Source organism: Kogia breviceps, chromosome X (assembly GCF_026419965.1).
Source record: "Kogia breviceps isolate mKogBre1 chromosome X, mKogBre1 haplotype 1, whole genome shotgun sequence".
NCBI lineage: Eukaryota > Metazoa > Chordata > Mammalia > Artiodactyla > Physeteridae > Kogia > Kogia breviceps.
Genome location: NC_081330.1, coordinates 93,938,361 through 93,958,295, shown reverse-complemented (window position 1 = coordinate 93,958,295; position 19,935 = coordinate 93,938,361). Strand labels below are relative to the sequence as shown.

The window sequence follows — 19,935 nt, the reverse complement described above, 5'->3', positions numbered from 1 at the left end:
ATTGTTTTGGGTTTGTTTTTGTAGGTCCTTTTCTTCTCTTGTATTTTCCACTTAGAGAAGTTCCTTTAGCATTTGTTGTAGAGTGGGTTTGGTGGTGCTGAATTCTCTTAGCTTTTGCTTATTTGTAAAGCTTTTGATTTCTCCATCGAATCTGAATGAGATCCTTGCTGGGTAGAGTAATCTTGGTTGTACGTTCTTCCCTTTCATCACTTTAAGTATATCATGCCACTCCCTTCTGGCTTGTAGAGTTTCTGCTGAGAAATCAGCTGTTAACCTTATGGGAGTTCCCTTATATGTTATTTGTCATTTTTCCCTTGCTGCTTTCAATAATTTTTCTTTGTCTTTAATTTTTGCCAATTTGATTACTATGTGTCTCGGCGTGTTTCTCCTTGAGTTTATCCTGCCTTGGACTCTCTGTGCTTCCTGGACTTGGGTGGCTACTTTCTTTCCCATGTTAGGGAAGTTTTCGACTATAATCTCTTCAAAGATTTTCTCGGGTCCTTTCTCTCTCTCTCTTCTCCTTCTGGGACCCCTATAATGCAAATGTTGTTGCATTTAATGTTGTCCCCGAGGTCTCTTAGGCTGTCTTCATTTCTTTACATTCTTTTTTCTTTATTCTGTTCTGCGGCAGTGAATTCCACCATTCTGTCTTCCAGGTCACTTATCCGTTCTTCTGCCTCAGTTATTCTGCTATTGATTCCTTCTAGTGTAGTTTTCTTTTCAGTTATTGTATTGTTCATCTCTGTTTGTTTGTTCTTTAATTCTTCTAGGTCTTAAACATTTCTTGCATCTTCTCAATCTTTGGCTCCCTTCTTTTTCCGGGGTCCTGTATCATCTTTATTACCATTATTCTGAATTCTTTTCCTGGAAGGTTGCCTACCTCCACTTCATTTAGTTGTTTCTCTGGGGTTTTATCTTGTTCCTTCATCTGATACATAGCCCTCTGCCTTTTCATCTTGTCTTTCTGTGAATGTGGTTTTTGTTCCACAGGCTGCAGTGTTCTAGATTTATATCTTTTTTAAGAAATTTGTAATTTCCTGGAGGTCAGGACTTCTCTGTTACTGAAGGAGCTAAAAAGCAAATCTATTAGGAATATAGTGAGAGTGGAAAAATTTTTAATTGAATTGAAAGGCTTGTTTTGTTTGCCTCACTTACAGCCATGTTTGCCAACAGTTTGACACCAGTAGTTCCAATGCTATATTTAAATCCAAGCCAAACTGAATCATGAATCTTTGTACCAGAATTTAAAGTACAGGTGGTTTAAAAGTAATCAAATTAAGTATGGGAAAGGAGGCACAAATATTCTATTTGGAGAATTAAAACAATATAAACTTGGTCATTGGTTCTAGAATATAGTATTATGGCACATTCAAGAAAAATCTTTCAGATGGTCACTACTTTTGGTGCCTGGCCTCAGTTCCTACTTGGCTTAACTTCATTATTGGTGGCCCAGAACTTGGCTGGTAAGTAGGAGAGTTGGAAGCAAGACTGGCTGCCTAGAAAAATGATTTGAATAGCTTCTGATCTTATTTGTCATTTTATCAACTATTTTTTTGTACTTTTTATGGTTTTTGTAGAAGTATGAAAACTAGAAAAGCCAGACTATTTACAACACTTCAAAATGTGACACTAGTCCTCTAATGGCACTGAAGCTACTTGTCATGTGATGAGACTATATGTTAATTTGTTTTATGATTAGAGTAGGAAGTAGCTGAAGTGATGTATCCCATCTGTCTATTCCCTTCTTTCTTTTTCTCTTACCCCCAAAGAAGAGGCTGAAGATTCTTCAGGGAAGAATAAAAAGATTAATTTGAGAATAGATTTATATTCATGTTAAGACAACACTTCTTGGGTTTGCTTATAGGTCCTGTTATTGCCTTGGAGTTCAGTGGAGATGGTGCTGTAGAAGGATGTCAACTTATTGTCAATGAGATATTCAGTGGGACCAAGGTACAAGATTTTATTGACTATATTTCATTCAAACCTTTCCTTTCCTTTCCTTTTCCTTACAATTAAATAGTATTTTCCGCACATCATGATTTTTAGAATTTATGGTAAATAATTGGGAGCTAAACTTTGGTTTTTCCTTGCCAAACTAAAATTTTAATAGCTTAAACATTTACAAAGTAAGTATCTACTTATTAAAAACCTTCAATAATACATGTTTCTAAAGTAAAATGTCTCACCAAATGTCTCTTCAAGTTCTTCCTTTTTTAAAAGTAGTGATATGTTGAAAATGTTATAACTCTAAGATTGTATACTTTAGATGGACAATCCTATTGCCCACTCTTCATTTTCATTTGCTTCAGTAATACTTGATCAAAACCTGAACTTGAGCTATATCTAGAAATCACTACATGTAGGTATTTTCTAGATATGGTTGATGAGGTTTCTGTATCTGAAAATTTCAAACTTAAACAACTTAATATAGCTTAAAAACCAAACATTATAAGAGGACTAAATGAGTATATATAACTGGGTTTTTTTGGATAAATATCTGAGAGGAAATTTTTGATTTTGTAGTCTGATTTGGCTTATGGTCCTTGAATTTGCATAATTTAAAGTACTTTGTCTTTTGTCTCATTTTTATCATCACAACAGTACTAAGGGAGAGGGCAAATCAGATTGAATAGAAAAGGAAACAGAGAGAAAATGGTTATATGATTTGGGGTTTTTAGATCTGAATGAGTTAAAGATTATCTAATCCAACTTTCTCATTTTACACATGTGGAAACTGAGCCCAGAGAGGTTTATTAAATTGTCAGCATCATACAGCTAGTTTATGATAAAGCTAAATAGAACCCAGGTCTCCTCTAATTTCTGGCTGATATTTATAAAAGCTGTTTTTGAAGGGTTCTATTGAGTACTGCTTTGTTGATGTTTGGAAAATAGTTAATTTAAAATTAGTAATATATCTTTAGCAGCTTTGAAAAAGATAATCTCAAGTTTTCCTTCTTGGCCTATTGAGATTCTTATTTAGAAAATAGAAGAAATTAAGAGTTCTTTAAATAAACCTCTTTATTCGTAGCTTTCATAATATTGACTGTTACATATTTTAAAAATGGAAATTCCAAGTGTAATAAAATACAACTTAAGAATTATGAAAGCAAAGATCTTAATTATATCATAAGTGCTTTTAAAAGAGCTCAATTACATCATAGCTTTTGAAACTATATTGCATGAATTCTACAGAAAATCCACAAATATTATAAATGATGTACTTTAATTTCTTTTAAATAGCAAGCCTTTGACTGTTCTGTGAAGTACGTGGGCTTTGGAATTTGGGGATTACTAGCATGTATTTTTTGTCTCTTTTATGTTTAACATAGATGTTTGTATCAGAAAGCAAGGATGCGGCATCTGGAGATGTAGACAGCTTCTACAACTTTGCTGATATACAGATGGGAATATGAAGTGCAAGGTGGAATAAAGGACTTGATTTTAAGCCCTTTTCAATTTGTGTATTAGCAATGTTTTTTTTGTTTGTTTGTTTGTTTTTTGGTATGCGGGCCTCTCACTGTTGTGGCCTCTCCAATTGCGGAGCACAGGCTCCGGACACGCACGCTCAGCGGCCATGGCTCACGGGTCTAGCCGCTCCACGGCATGTGGGATCTTCCCAGACCGGGGCACAAACCCACATCCCCTGCATTGGCAGGCAGACTCTCAACCACTGCGCCACCAGGGAAGCCCTTAGCAATGTTTTTTTTACTGATGCTAAAATTGTTAAGGTGATTTTTAAAATAAATTGTTGAATACTGCATCATTTACTTGAGGTTCAAAAAGAGTTCATTTTAAATTAAGTAGTTTTAATCAGCTTAAAAATTATTTAACCCAATTCAGTGAGCTTGTAGGTTTTGTTTCTCTGCATATGATACTGTTATTAGAAAATAGAAGTGGCTAACAGTTCATGATTTTAGTCCTAATTAAACGTTCTTTCAAATCTCTAATTTACACTTTCCTCAGTACTCCATGATATTTGAGAATATATTCCATTGCTTATTTTCTTTTTTAATTTAGAAGGATTCGTTACTAGCAGATCAGTTAGAATGAACCTATGCGCATTTTTTAATGTATATACACCCAGTTAAATATTTGCTTCCTAGTTGCATAATATGGCAAATGAAATTTTGTATACAGAGTTGACATAATACTTTGTAAATTAAGTTTTTTAAATTAATAGGTATTTGATAACCAGTTTTGCAAGTAACTCTACTAACTGATGTTGGTATAGCTGTTTAAGGACTACTTTGTGAGTAGTATGATTATTTGAATAAATTCCACATTGTTTAGTTTTTGAATACAACTGCTAGATGACTCTTCTGCTTCCTGGTAAGAAAAGGTATATGCAACACTGAAACTATAGAAGCCCAATCACCAGCAGTTCAAAAAGGTGATCACTGTTTTATCAGCCCTATGAGCTATTAGAATTAAAACAAAGCCTTGCAACATTTAGGTAAGAAATACTTAAGCATAGTGATAAACTATGCAGATTATTAAAAAGCTAGATAAATTTGATTTTCATTAGATATGCCACTTCTATCAATCAGTGTTCAAGTATGATAAACTTATTTTGGTTGCTTTAAAGCATTATTTCCCAGCTCAACCTGACCATCATAATTTACCAGGAGGCAGGGGACAGCTACTTGTTTAAAAATCCACATTCTTGGACCAGTCCTTAGGCAAATTGATTCAGTGCCCAGGGGAAACTCTGTTTTAAGGGGTTTGTTGTCACGTAAGGTAATCAGAAGATCTTGATAGGTTGATCTTGTGAGAAGGGACTGAACCTGCCATCTACACCACACAGAGCAGCTAATCAGAAGTTAGCTTTCATAGGTCTATTTTTTAAAGGAACCTTAAATTTAACTATGTTTTGATAAAATTAAGGCTGAAAATAATCACTTGTAAAAATTCCTCTTATGATTGTTACTAACAATGTATTTTAGTGTTTAAACTGAAAATATTTTTGTGGATATTTTCAGATGCATTTACAACTATTGCATTGAATTATGTATCGATGTTCAGAAATAATACATTAAAAGACTTTTCACTTTAAATTAATAAGTAATATTGACCACCTACCCTGTACCTCACCTTGTATTAGCATTGTATCATTTCAATCTTTCTACAAGAGCATTCTATTCTATATAACCTATCCTTTAAATCAAAATGAATTCATAAGATGCAAATAAAAATCGGTGATGGGTTTAATATAATTTTTATCATCATTTACAAATGAGCTTTGCCAAGTAGTAGTCAGAGGACATTAATTTTTCTCATAGGTAAACTAAATTAAACATATTCTTTCTGATCATAATTACATTATGAAATCCCCTTATTCATTAAAAAATCACAATACTTTTTCAAAAATATAATACAATGTTATACAATGCCGTAAATTGAGTTCTTTATTTTACCTATGGTATTTTAGCAAAAAACTCAGGAATATTACATATAAGGGAAATGTTAATTTAAAAATTTCCACTAAATTTAGTATCTATTAACCAAAGCCTAAAATTTTATACTCTTCAGTTAGATAAGAGCTTTTACCCAAGTTTAATTTGTCTTTCAGGACAGTTCTTTGCTTCTGAATGTTTGAAAAGATTTTTTAAAAATAAGTAGTGCTACAGTTGTTATTTCTATCATTCTAAACCTTGATTGTAATTAGAGTATTCTACATTTCATTTCTGAATAGCTTTTGAATTCATGAAAAAGTATTAGCAATGAAAACTTAGTAATTTTATTAAGTTATACATGTTTAGACATTATATTAGCTTATTTCTCTTGTGTTAATAGTACTGCTGTTGTTGCTTCTGTATATTTATATCTAGCTTTTGTATGTACTTTATCTAGTGTTTATAAAATGTGATATTTTATAAATGAAATAAAATGAAATAAATATTGTTAAAATGAAAATGAATTAACACTAATTTTTGAAGAGCACTTCTATAACATATATTTACTCATATGTGTACCAAAATATGATCATGACACAAGTTTTTTAATGATAAAAGTAAAATACAATGGTCTAATCTGTCTTATGTTAATGAGAAATGAACTGTATGCCATGTTGTGTGTACAAAGCACTCTGGAGAAATGCAAAGGAAGTAGAAAACCTATTTTAATCTAAGGAATTTCCAATATCATGCTCCCTTTGTTAAAAGATATGTTTTGTTATGATTGAATACTTACTAAGATTAGGCATCTTTTTCTTCCATATTTAAGAAAATAGTGAATTGTTTGTGATATACTTTCAGGTTTATACAAATGGACCTTAGTTTTGAATTGCTACCAAATTTATCAGCCTTCGTACCCAATTTCTCCCTCTCCCAGCCCATAAATCAGAGAAACTGCAGATTGGTTTGTTTTAAAAATAACATTTATTATCATTATTTCTATGTATAAAGCTTCTACATGTATATTTAGAGCATTTGGGGGAAAAAACAGAACTGTGCAAGATAGTAGCAAAAATTACTTCCTACTTATTGGATAATTCTTGCTGTGCTGAGTTTAAATTTTTTCTCATTTTATATTTGTGTGAGTTATGATTTTATCTTTTTTTAAACATCTTTATTAGAGTATAATTGCTTTACAATGGTGTGTTAGTTTCTGCTGTATGACAAAGTGAATCAGTTATACATATACATCTATCCCCATATCTCCTACCTCTTGTGTCTCCCTCCCACCCTCCCTATCCCACCCCTCTAGGTGGTCACAAAACACTGTGTTTTTCTCATTTAAAAGCGAAATATTTAGGGACTTCCCTGGTGATCCAGTGGTGAAGAGTCCATGCTCCCAATGCAGGGGCCACGGGTTGGATCCCTGGTCAGGGAACTAAGATCCTGCATGCCGCATGGTGTGGCCTAAATAAATAAATAAATAAATAAATAATAAAAGGGTAATATTTAACTCTGTTTTCCATAGGAAGAAAAGATACTGTAATTAAGGTATTATTACTCCTTCAAAATCCATTCTAGAAAATATTTTATCCTTTAAAAGTGTAACACTAAAAAAAGCCACATTTCATTTGAATTTTAGTAATGAAAACTTTTTTTGTGAAAATGGAGTCATTCACCGTTGACTTGGTTTCCTTTTTTGGTCAAGTGTTTGAAGAGGGTGGCAATCGGTCCTACTCAGCTGGGAAGGCAGTAAACCTTTATACTACTTCATCTCTCTCCTTTGACATTTGTGACATTTTGGCTTTTAGTGGCAAACTCCAGCAAGATGTTCAGAAGCAGTGTTTTTTTTCCCCTTTCTAGCGTTTTGGTGCTTTCCTGGTCAGGGCAGGTTCTTACCTATAAATAGATGTTGAGGGAGCAGGTGCACAGGTAGCAGGGAGCCCCCAGCATCCTTTTCTCGGCTCTGATCCTCCCTCTGGGGCCTGCCTTCCCCATTTCAGTTTAATCTGTCCACTAGTAATTGGACTAATGAAAAGTAACTTGCAAGTGGCATGACAAGTAATTAACTGATGTTTGTAAAGTGCCTTGAAATGGTACTTTATGGATGTTAAGTATTACTGTGCTGAGCAAAGTAGTATGGTGATCTTTTAAAGTAGTTCAGTTGTGAAGCCATACACCTACCTACAAATAGGCGACTGAATAAGAGAAAACACATATAAGAGGCTGTTAAGACTTAAGTGCTGTTCTCTTATTGATGGATGTACTTTCATTTGTCAATTGTAGGTCAGTTTGTTAGGCTCATTAATAGAACCTTTTATACTATTTCACCCTAACTTCTAAACTGAGCATATATTAAGTGATTTTAAAATTTATCCCAGGACTTCCCTGGCGGTCCAGTGGTTAAAACCCTGCGCTTCCACTGCAGGGGGCATGGGTTTGATCCCTGGTCGAGGAACTAAGATCCTGCATGCCGTGTGGTGTGGTCAAAAAAATAATTATCTCATTAGAGTCATCTAGTTTTAGGACTGTGAAGCATGGACATTTTCAGTTCCTCACTTTACAGATGATAAATTTGAGGGTCAGAAAATTTAGATGGCCTGTCCAACTCAAACCATAATCACTGAACTACGGTGTAGACCTCTTGACTTTTTCCCTGCGATCACCCAGAGAACAAGGCTCAGCTCATCAGGCTCCTTCTTTACGAAGCCTTTTCTAATTCTCACACAGGCGCAGCCCCTCTTTGGTGCTCACACAGTACTCTGTATAGATTTCCTGTAACACTTTATTCTATTTCTTCATCCATTCCTCCCTTGCTACTCAAAGTGTGGCCTGTAGACCGTCAGCATCAGCATCACCTAGAGTTTGTTAGAATATCAGGCCCCATTCCAGATCTGTTGAACAAGCCTGTCAACTGAAGAAAAATGTACAGCCTAAAAGTTGCAAGTCATATTTTATTCAGACTCTAATCTTAAAAGATATATGCACCCCTATGTTCATAGCAGCACTATTCGCAATAGCTAAGACATGGAAACAACCTAAATGTCCACTGACGGATGGATAAAGAAGATGTGGTACATATATACAATGGAATACTACTCAGCTATAAAAAAGAATGAAATAATGCCATTTGCAGCAACATGGTGGACCTGGAGGGCATTATGCAAAGTGAGCTTTAAGAACATCAGTGGTATGCATTGGAAACAGAGAAGAGCACAGCAGTTTCTGACTTAAATTTTCTTCTGATGTGTTTTCGTATTCAAGTTTGTTTTATTCAATGAGGAAATGTGTTGCATAAGCCAGAGTGGTGCTTTGTTGATGCTGGGGCCGAGTTAAAGTAAAACAGCAGTCAGCTACTTGCTTTGGGCTTGTGGGGAAAGTTAGTCATTTAGTCCCTCACAGATGTTATCCTCCCTCTTTATCTCTTGACATCTTCCCACTTGGAGAGTTTAGGGATGAGCTTGGCTATCATCATCAATAGAACATGTGCAGGATTGTCCAGGGAAGTGGGGGAGGAGACTAGTAACCCTGAGTCTCCTTTATCCTAAAGACCAGCATTATCATAGCAGGTAAGTGGTAGAGCTGGGGTTTAAATGGCTGTCAACCACTATTCCCGAGAGAGGGGCATATCAAAATTACTTGCGGGTATTTTTCAAAATACATATGGCCCTTCAGGCAGTTAGAAAGCCTAAACAAGGGGGGCTGTACAAAGCATTAAAGGTGGGGGAAGAAGACCAAAGATGGGCAGAGAAACAACATTCGAAACAACATTCGAATAGCAAAAAAACAAAGATCTCTATGTACTGTGGACAAAAAATGTTGCCTGCCATTCTAGTAAATAACAATGTTGCCTGCCATTAAGCCATCAGGCACTGCAGCACCCCCCCCCCAGTGGTGTACCCTCAGGGGAATTCAGATGGAGAAAAACAGGATACTGGCCCTAGATAGTTAAGATCATATCAAAGGAATAATTTCGATGAGCCCAGACTCTTGCATCTTCCCATACATAGAAGAGCACTAAAATCATTCACTGGAGATGTCTTTTTTGTTTGTGATTAGCAATAATCTTTTGATGTTCGACTACATTTTTTTTTTGCAAAAACTCCTATATATCCTGGCCCCTCCCTTACCTCTTCAGGACAGTTCCTTAGAGCTATCTGAGAGGCTGTCTCCTGGGCTATAGTCCTCTCTCAGTAAGGTCCCCAAATAAAACATAAGTCACAACGTTTAGGTTGTGGGCTTTTCTTCAGTGGGCAGTACTGATAAGGAGTAATGTTACTTGTAGGTTACAAACCCAAGGTCTACAACAGTGTACCCCCTGTGCTACCTTATGTGTAAGAAAAGGGGAGATAATAAGTACATGTATATATATGCTTAATTTTGCATAAAGGACCACTGAAAGGACAAATAAACCAATAAAAGTTGCCCATAGGAGGCAAGAGAAACCAAGGGGGATGGGGTCAGAAGTGGGAATGAGACTCCTAAATGTATACCTTTTTACAGCTTTGATTTTTGAACTTTGTAAATATATTATCTGTTTTTAGATCCAAGTTGGGGGTAAAGAAGCAGAAAGAAGGTGCTTAGAGAGTAAAAGAGAAAAAGAATAAGAATAGAAAAAATCATGGGAATCCTTTTTCCAAAGACTAGTTGGTGATTTTTTTTACTTGGGATGGAATTCAGGGAAAGCAAAAAAAAGTTAATACCCAGAGATGGCTGGAAAGAGACAACCTTTGGCTTGATACCTTAGACCAGACCTGGATCCTGATAGAAAAGATGTTTCCTGAGTGACCAAGAGAGTTGAGGAAGAATCCAACTTGATGAAGGGATAGGAACTGAGTAACTATCAAGTCAGTGGCACATCTATTGCTATTCATGTGTATTACAACCCCCTTTATACTGTGTGTGTGTCAATGCCACGTATATTTCAGAAGAGTGCCTCTAAATCTTCTCCTCAAGTTCCATAGGTTGTTATTTTTGTTTGTTTGGTTTTGGGGGGGTTTTGTTGTTTTTTTTTTTTTGCCACACCACGTGGCTTGTGGGATCTTAGTTCCCCGCCTGATCGCTGCCCTTGGCAGTGAAAGCGCAGAGTCCTAACCACTAGACCACCAAGGAATTCCCTGTTCATTTGTTTTTTAATCACACTTTGTTCCCTATAGCATTTTTCACTGATAATCATTGCCTTGTTCTTTAAAATTTCTCCCACCTTGGTTCCTGTGATAATGAATGCAGTAATCCATCAACCACGAATTCACTGAGCACTGCTTCTTGGGCCAAGCGCTGTGCTAGACTCAGTTTTTCCTACTTCTTTGAGACTTAGTCTCTTTGATTAGCTTTTCATTTCTTTTTTTTTTTTTTCTCTGCCCTTCCTTTTCCCTCTTCCACCTCAGCTGTTATCATGGTACAAGGGTCAGTCGTGAATCCTCTGCTTTGATCTCTGTGTCCTTTCCTTTAGGTTCATGAACCTTTCTCACAGCTTCAACCAGCACCACTAAGGACAGCCATTTATCTGGCTGCTGTTGCTCAATCTTCGGCTCTACCAAATATCTTCACTCGAGTAGTTAAATTTTAATTGTTCTTCTGGTCTCACCATGTAGTACACTGAACTCATCACATTCCTCCTTCCCAGATGGTCTCCCTGTCCTGGCACCCTTGTTTCCATTGATGACACGAAATTATCTCAGTTATACCACTGACATTTTGGGGTCATCTTAGAATGTTCTTCCCTCCACCCACCCCACCCCTTGCTAGGCAGCTCTTAACTAGCCCTGTTGTTGAAATGTTTCTCTTCTCCATCCTCTCCTTTGCATGCCCATACTTATCAACCTAATGTAGGCACATGGTTGCTACATTGGCCTCCTCACTAGGACCCCTACTTAAGATCTCTGCTTACTTCCTCCCATGCATCCCATACACTGCAGGGTTTTGCCCTGCATAGTAGTTAAGAGTGTAGCCTTTGGGGGTGTTTTTGTTATCATGAATCTCGCATCATCATGTGCAATGATTGTCAACATCGCACAGTTGACAAGCTAGATTGTCAACTTCTGGAGTAATCCAAATGATGAACACCTTTGTTTTCAAGTCTGGGACCACTTTCTTTTTTTTAATGATATCTGATTTTTAAAAACAAATTTATTTTATTTATTTATTTTTGGCTGTGTTGGGTCTTTGTTGCTGCACGCGGGCTTTCTCTAGTTGCGGTGAGCAGGGGCTACTCTTCATTGCGGTGCACCGGCTTCTCATTGCAATGGCTTCTCTTGTTGCGGAGCACGGGCTCTAGGTGCACAGGCTTCAGTAGTTGCAGCACGCAGGCTCAGTAGTTGTGGCTCACAGGCTCTAGCGCGCAGGCTCAGTAGTTGTGGCCCCTGGGCTTAGTTGCTCCATGGCATGTGGGATCTTCCTGGACCAGGGATTGAACCTGTGTCCCCTGCATTGGCAGGTGGATTCTTAACCACTGTGCCACCAGGGAAGCCACTTTCTTAAAGAAAAAAAACAATGTCAAAAACTGAGTGGCAGGGAGTGGGGGAGGGGATGATTGGGAGTTTGGGATTAGCAGATGCAAACTATTATATATAGAATGGATAAACAACAAGGTCCTACTGTATAGCACAGGGAACTCTATTCAATATCCTGTAATAAACCATAATGGAAAGGAATATGAAAAAGAATATATATATGTATAACAAACACTTTGCTGTATGGCAGAAATGAACACAACATTATAATCAACTATACTTCAATAACATAAATTTTTTAAAAACTGGCAACACATGCCAGGTACTTTCACAAAATTAACTTTGGTATAGCCCACAGCAGCTATCACAGTTACTTGTTTGAAGAGCTCAGTCCTCCACTTTAGCCGTTTGATCTCCTGACTGGTGAATAGTCATGATCAATGAAAACTGGTCTTTGATTATGTTCCTCTCCATGCCTGGAATCCTTTGATCACTCTTCCACTTTTCCCACCCCCTTACCCCAAAGCTTCAAATTCTGCCCTTCCTTCTGGACTGGCCTGATTTCCATCTCCTCCAATAAGCCACTGACCCTTGATCGTTTGAACTAGTCATGTCAGAGTTACAAAGAACAACAAGTATGGGTTTGAGAAACGTCAGACCTGGGTTTGACTTACATTCTACTACATACTACCTGTGTAGATCTCTGTAAGTTATGTCTTTAGTTTTGTGCTCTGTAAAATGAGAATTATGACTGCTTTGTAGTTATTTTGAGTATTCAGTAAAATAAAGTAAGTAAAAGTTCTAGCCTCAGTGTTAGGTCTTCACCTTAATCACACAAAACTCTGAAGTATTACTTTTCTTGTGTCTTATTTTTCTAACATGACACAAAACTCACTGTGGACAGCCACCAAGACTTCTGTACCTGCCCCCTGTTGGCCTCAGGCAGCCAAATACTGCCTAAGGCAAATGAATACTGGTTGGATGAATACAAATATAAACATGTGTAGGGGGCTGTAGTATTCTAATGCCACTCAATTAGTAACTCTGAACAACTATGAGTATTGAACTTATATGAGCTGAGGTGATGGGTCATATGTAACAAAAGTCTTGAGGTAGGCAGCTAGGCAGCCCAACAACTCCGAAATGTCTTTAAGGTCCTAGGCTCTTTCTATCTTCCTGCTCTGCCATCCTAAACATGTAATTTTTTCTTTATGCCAGTAATGTGGCTTTCAGACCTCTAGGTATGGTGACTGCATTCTAGGTAGAAAGAATGGAGAAGGTGAATGGCAAAAGGCCAGCTAAGTCTGTACCTTTCCATTGGGAAAACAGTAACTTTCCCAGAAGTCTCATTCAGTAGACTTCAACTTATATCTCATTTGCCAGAGCTGGATCACATGGCCATCCTACCTTCTAGGGAGTCTGAGGAGGTGAGTATTCTTACTGGGCATATTGTCTCCCTGAAAAATTGAGGTTCTGACAGTAAGATGAAAAGAATGGATATCGGGTAAACAACTCTCAGTGTTTGCCACATGAAGCTTATAATCCGTGTAGTTTAGAATATACCATAAACAGATGGAAGGGGAAAAGTTTAAGAACATTTCTCCAAATAACCCAAAAGTTTCTTCAGAGGGATAAAGAATGAGATGAGATCATTTGGGTAAGGTCTCTCAGAGAAGTAAAAAATCTCCACGAAATTTCTGAAGAACTTCAGGAACCAAATTATTGCTGTTGTGACTGAGACAAACAAAAAAAGTGGTTCATGTATCCCGTCAGACATGCAGGATTTATGGATGGCCTTAAATAGAGCATAGAAAGCCTGGAACAGTTTTCATGGCTTTCTATCCCAAAGATCCTGGTGCTTATATCTTCAGAAAGCCAGATACAGAGACTTCTGAGAACTCACTTAGATGATGGTTTCCAAGAGGAACCACTCTCGCCTAAGCCACACATGGTGCAGTTTAGTTCTAATATGGAAAATGATGGTTAGTCTCTAAAGCTGAGCATTCTCTGGAATTGGACAGTTCACCCCTTTTGAAATTTCCGATTTAGAAAAATCCAATCTAAGGAGAGAAGACAAAGTTCAGAGGAAATTAATTTTTGTCTTAAGTACGTATAGATTCTGGACTTAAAAGTAAAGATGATTGTATCATTCAGGATTCCACCAGAGAAGCAGAACCAAGGAATTGGCTTAGGTGATCGTGGGGGCTGGCTAGGCAAGTCCAAAATCTGCAGTCTGTAGAGGGAGAGTGTCAGGACGAGCAGGCTGGAACTCTCAGGCACAAGCTGATGCTGCTGTCCGTAGGTGGGAATTCTTCTTCAGGGAAGCCCCAGTTCTGCTCTTAAGGCCTTCAACTGATTGAATCAGGCCCACCCAGATTATCTTGGATAGTCTTCCTTACTTAAAGTCAGGAGGACTTGAATCATATCTACAAAATACCTTCACAGCCCCACCTCAATTAGTGTTTGAATGAATAGCTGGGAACTATAGCCTAGCCCTGTAACACTAATGGTGTTGGTTGGTGTTTCATTTTGTTTTTAAATTCCATCAGAACATTTTGTTCTTTGTGAAATAAACCACAAGCCTGGACAGACTTCTAAGAAGAGAAAGAGCCAATATTATCAATCCGTGGCATCAGCATTAATACATATTTGGTCTATAAAGGTCATTAACCATCTGGTAAAAGGAAGCTTCAGTGATTATAATTCATCCATTGGATGTATGCTATTACCTGATTCCACTATACTCTTTTCAGTTTATTGGTAAGAAAATTAGTCTTCCAACTCAATTGCAGTTAACACCTAAAAAGGAAGAAGTATTTCAAGGAATAGGTGTGTATTTCTTCATTTGTAAATCATTTCTTTCTTTTTTTTTCCCTTTGTGGCTTCACTGCTTGGCTTGCGGGATCTTAGTTCCCTGACCAGGGATTGATGAACCTGGGCCCCGGCAGTGAAAGCACTGAGTCCTAACCACTGGCCCGCCGGGAATTCCCATCATGCCACAAATGTTTAATGAATACTGGGCTAGGTTAGTTGGCAATTTCTACTCTCCCTTGGAATAAAAATGGTGGATGCTTTAAATAATGAAACCTACACAAGAGTAAAAAGCATTTTGTATGAAGCATACCTACTGTCTATTAATGATGTGGGGAAAGTTATTTTCTCTCTGAGCCTCAGTTTGTTTACCTGTGAAGTGGGAATAATGATTACTATATGGAGGGTTTGGGGAAGGATTAGATGAGAAAATACAAGTTAAAACACTTGGAACACAGTAGATTCTCCACACATTGATTTTCTGTCTCCTTCCATGAATATAGCCTTCACAAGTGAACTCTTATGAATTAAAAGTTCTCTCCAACTTTTTTTTGCAGATTGTTTCTACTTGATAGCATTATTTTGGATATCAATATATAGCAAAGAATCAAGTGAGGTTACCAGGGCTCGTGAATTTATCACACTGACTATACTCTCACTGGAGTTTCCTTTGTATTTACTTACGTGCATATGAAGACCATTTTTACATGTTTTCGTTTCAACCATGAGTGCAGATAAAATTCTCCAGGTGTTTACAATTGCTTTTTTGTTTGAAAAATCAGCAATTTTCCAAATTTTATCTGAAAATATTCCTGTGAGTCATAGTCATGAAGTTCTGACCAAAGGTTAGGTGTTACCAGATTTCACAAGTTTGAAATAATTTTTGGCCAAGGAAAAAGGAGCATATCTTATATTCTTTTCCTTATCAGTCTCTCTCATGTGGCTCGGCAGATGCATGGGTTGTTTTATTATTAATTGTTAATTACACAAATAATACCACTTTATTTTCCCTGAAAAAAATGGAGATAAATCTAAAAATGCTCTTTGATCCCTACTCCCCATTGGTAAGTACCATTCTCAATTTGGTCTGTACTCTTCCAGACCATTAGTCTATGGATTTACATATATAGTACAGTACACAGACAGATGAAATTATATGGAAAGTAGCTGTTTTACTTGTCTAAGGAAAATAGGGCCTATTATTGATTTTTATCATGTGAAACTGGTGTGATGAGTAAGATAGAGGTTGGAGAGAAAAGAGAAGGATGGAAGGTTCTTTGGCCTTTTCACTTTTGGTCCCCTGAGCCCATTGCTGGCAAGTTACACCACCATAGTGTCTGCACAGTAGCACAGGTGGTCTAGAGAACTTGCATCCAGTTTCATCAAGGAGTGGCTCAACAAAGACAGATACACAGTCCCCTAAGCCTTCTGAAAGTCTCTCTCCACTGAAGTCCAAGCATTAGCAGTTCTAATTTACAAATTTTAAAAAAAGAAAGAAAAGTCACTTTGGCTTTAAAGTGCAAGCTGAAGTCATCATGATGGCAAATTCTTCATGTTTTCCAACTGAAACAGAAATCTATTTGTTAATCATTTCATTAATTTTTTTTCAATTTTTGTCTGCGTTGGGATTTTGTTGCTGTGCGTGGGCTTTCTCTAGTTCCAGTGCACCGGCTTCTCATTGCTGTGGCTTCTCTTGTTGCAGAGCACAGGCTCTAGGCACATGGGCTTCCGTAGTTGCAGCGCGTGGGCTCAGTAGTTGTGGCTCACAGGCTCTAGAGCGCAGGCTCAGTCATTGTGGCGCACAGGCTTAGTTGCTCCACGGCATGTGGGATCTTCCCGGACCAGGGCTTGAACCCATGTCCCTTGCATTGGCGGGCGGATTCTTAACCACTGCACCACCAGGGAAGCCCTCACTAATTTCTTTTAAATGATGAGGTAGCTTCAAGTTCCAGACAAGATGGCATAGGCTTATTTCTCCTTGCTCCTCCCTGGTAAGTACAACTAAAATCCCCGGAAATAATACAAAAGTCCATCATAAAGAGACTCTGGTACTGGAAAAAGGAATGTGGGCTGCCCAGAGACCTCAGGACTTTAGAAAACACAGAGGTGAGCTCCCTGGTTTTTCAGTGTTCTAGACTGGGTGCCGGGGAAGCCTGCAACCTAGGATATCCAATCAGAGCAGACCAAAACAAACAAACAAACAAACAAAAAAACCAGCAAAGCCAAAAAAAACCCCCTGTTCTTTCTGGCCAAAGCACCTGGAAAGGAGAGAAACCCAGTCCAGCAGGAGAGAAACCTTTTTGACAACACCTGCCCTACAGCAGCCTGTGGTGTCAGCAGTGACTGAATAGGGACATTCGACTTAGGTGCCCCATTCAGTAGCTGCAGGCAGCTAGGGGAAACACTTTCCTATGCTTTCCCCTCCCTCTCCCTCGAAGAGCACAAGCCAAGATTGAGTGTGAGTCCCAGTGGCACCAGGCAGCCTGGGAAGCACCCCACACCCCCTCCCCCCATGGAGAGCAAGCTAGAGTCACAATGGCACTGGTCGAGAGTGGGGGTGGGGATGGTGACAGTGCTGTGCCCTGCTGGAGCCATCAGCAGATAACCAGCAAGGAATCCACACTGCTGTGGCTCACCCAGCAGCACCAGGTAGCCAGGGTTAGCACTTTCAGCCCCAGCAGGCCTGGCATCTCCCAGCCCCCCTCCCCTCAACCTGGTGACACGGGATGGCCCAGAAAGGCACAGGATCTCCTGACCCCCATCAAGTGGCAGGCGACTGGGGAGGCACTTTCCTCTCCCACCAGTGGTGTTGGCTGAGAATGCATGGGGGAGTTTGGACATCTGCCACTCCCCTCCAACCCGGCATAAGGAAAGGATCCAGAGAGATGCTCCCCTTACCTGGAGTTGCCATATCAGTAGAGACAGAGTGAGGGGTCCAGACTTTTACCCTTGTCAGCCAGTGGCAGCTAGTGCCCTCATTCTCTCAATTAGGGAGTGAAGAGAGGATCTCAGAGAGGAGGAAGCTGGAGAAAGGGATTCTTTAAATCTGTATAGGAAGTCCTGGAAAGACACCTGACTGACTGCAAGGTAAAACTGACTAAATCGACATGCCTGAAGGTCTGAGAACTGAACTACAGTGTGCAATGCCACCTCCGTTTTCAAGGTGGCTTCAAATAGCACACAAAGGAGACTGGAAGGGTTCTAAAAACAAAATTGTCATTGGAACCACAGCCCACAAAAGTAGACTAGGACTTGTGCACTAAACCTAAGTAGTGTTACTGCCTGCTAAAATAGAAGATTTAAGTAGTATCCAGAGTCTCCTAACATCCAAAATGTCCAAGAGATAATGGAAGAGTACTCATCATACCCAGATCTAGTAAAATCACAACTTTACTGGGAAAAGACAATTAATAGATATATCACTGAGATGAATCAGATGTTGGATTTATCTTAAACAAACTTTAGAGCAGCTGTCATAAAAAATGCTTCAGTGAGCAATTACAAATTCTCTTGAAACAAATGGAGAGGGAATTCCCTGGTTGTCCAGTGGTTGGTTAGGACTCTGCACTTTCACTGCCGAGGGCTCAGGTACAATCCCTGGTTGGGGAACTAATCCCACAAACCACGTGGCGAGGCCAAAAAAAAGAAAAAAGAAACAAATGGAGAAATACATAAAATTTCAGCAAAGAAACAGAAGTTTTGGGACTTCCCTGGTGGCACAGTGGTTAAGAATCCACCTGCCAGTGCAGGGGGCATGGGTTCGATCCCTGGTCTGGGAAGATCCCACATGCCGTGGAGCAACTAAGTCCATATGCCACAACTACTGAGCCTGCAAGCCACAACACCTGAGCCCGCATGCCACAACTACTGAAGCCCACACACCTAGAGCCCGTGCTCCACAGAAAGAGAAGCCACCACAGTGAGAAGCCCGTGTGCCACAATGAAGAGTAGCTCCTGCTTGCTGCAACTAGAGAAAGCCCACAAGCAGCAACAAAGACCCAATGCAGCCAAAAATAAATAAATAAATTTATATTTTTAAAAAAGAAACAGAAATTTTAAAAAAAGAACCAAACAGAAAGTATAGAAGTGAAAAATATAATAATCAAAATAAAAAACTCATTGGATGGGTTCAATAGTAGCATGAAGATGACAGGATAGACTCAGTGATTGAGGACAGAACAATAGAATTGCTCCAATCTGAACAAAAGAGAGAAAAAAGATGAAGGGGGGAAAAAACCTCAGTCTCAGGGACCTGTTGGACAATAACAACAAAAGTGCTAATATTCATAAAATTGAAGTCACTGAAGAAGTAAAAGTGAATTCAAAGAAATAATAGGTGAAAATGACCCAAATTTGGTAAAAGACAAAAACCTACAAATTCAAAAAGCTCAGTGAAACTCAGGAAAACTAAAAAAATATCCACACCAAGACACATCATACATAACTTCTGAAAACTAAAGATAAAGAAAAAAATCTTGAAAGCAGCTAGGGATAAAAGAAAATGCATTGCCTGTATAATAACACTGATTCAGATGATAGTGAATTTCTCATCTGAAATTATAAAGGCTAGAAGGAAGTGATACATTTTTCAAATGATGAAAGAAAAGAATAGTCAAATCTGGGAATTCCCAGTGGTTAAGACTCCACACTTTCACTGCTGAGGGCATGGGTTCAATCCCTGGTCAGGGAACTAAGATCCTGCAAACCATGTGGCACAGCCAAAAAAAAAAAAAAGTCATATCTGAAATCCATGATCAGCAAAAATATCCTTCAGTAATAAAGGGGAAATAAAGACATTCCTAGATAATAGAAAACTTATAAATTTTTTACTAGCAGAATTACCATTAATGAATGGCTAAAGGAAACTCTCCAAACAGAATGGAAATGATAACTGAAGGAAGCTTGGAACTTCAGAAAGGAAGGGAAACAATTAAATGTGTAAAAATAAGGATAAATATAACAGACTATCCTTTTTCTCATGAGTTTTTTCAATTATGATGGATTCTTGAAACAAAAATTATAACACCATCTGATGTTGGGTTTAATGTATGTAGAGGAAATAGATAAGAAAATTGCATTTAAAAAGTGAGAGGTAAAGGGACATAAATGAAAAGATTTCTACACTTTACTAGAAGTGGTTAAATGTTGATGACAGTACATTGTGATATTACATATGTGTACTTTAATACCTAGAGCAAACATTAAGAAAACTATAAAGAATTCCCTGGTGGTCCAGTGGTTAGGCCTCCACGCTTCCACTGCCGGGGCCCTGGATTTGG

The 19,935-nt window shown here is 38.3% G+C and overlaps 1 protein-coding gene across 1 annotated transcript in view; it reads left to right on the top strand.

Moving 5' to 3' along the window:
• Positions 1 to 3,456, top strand: part of RP2 (RP2 activator of ARL3 GTPase) — a 39,200-nt gene extending 35,744 nt beyond the window's left edge. Inside the window, exons 4-5 of the mRNA XM_059050602.2 lie at positions 1,865 to 1,950; positions 3,330 to 3,456. Of these exons, the coding sequence (XP_058906585.1) occupies positions 1,865 to 1,950; positions 3,330 to 3,413 (170 nt within the window). The 3' untranslated portion in view covers positions 3,414 to 3,456. The remainder of the gene's footprint in view (positions 1 to 1,864; positions 1,951 to 3,329) is intronic.
• The last annotated feature ends 16,479 nt before the right edge of the window (positions 3,457 to 19,935 follow it).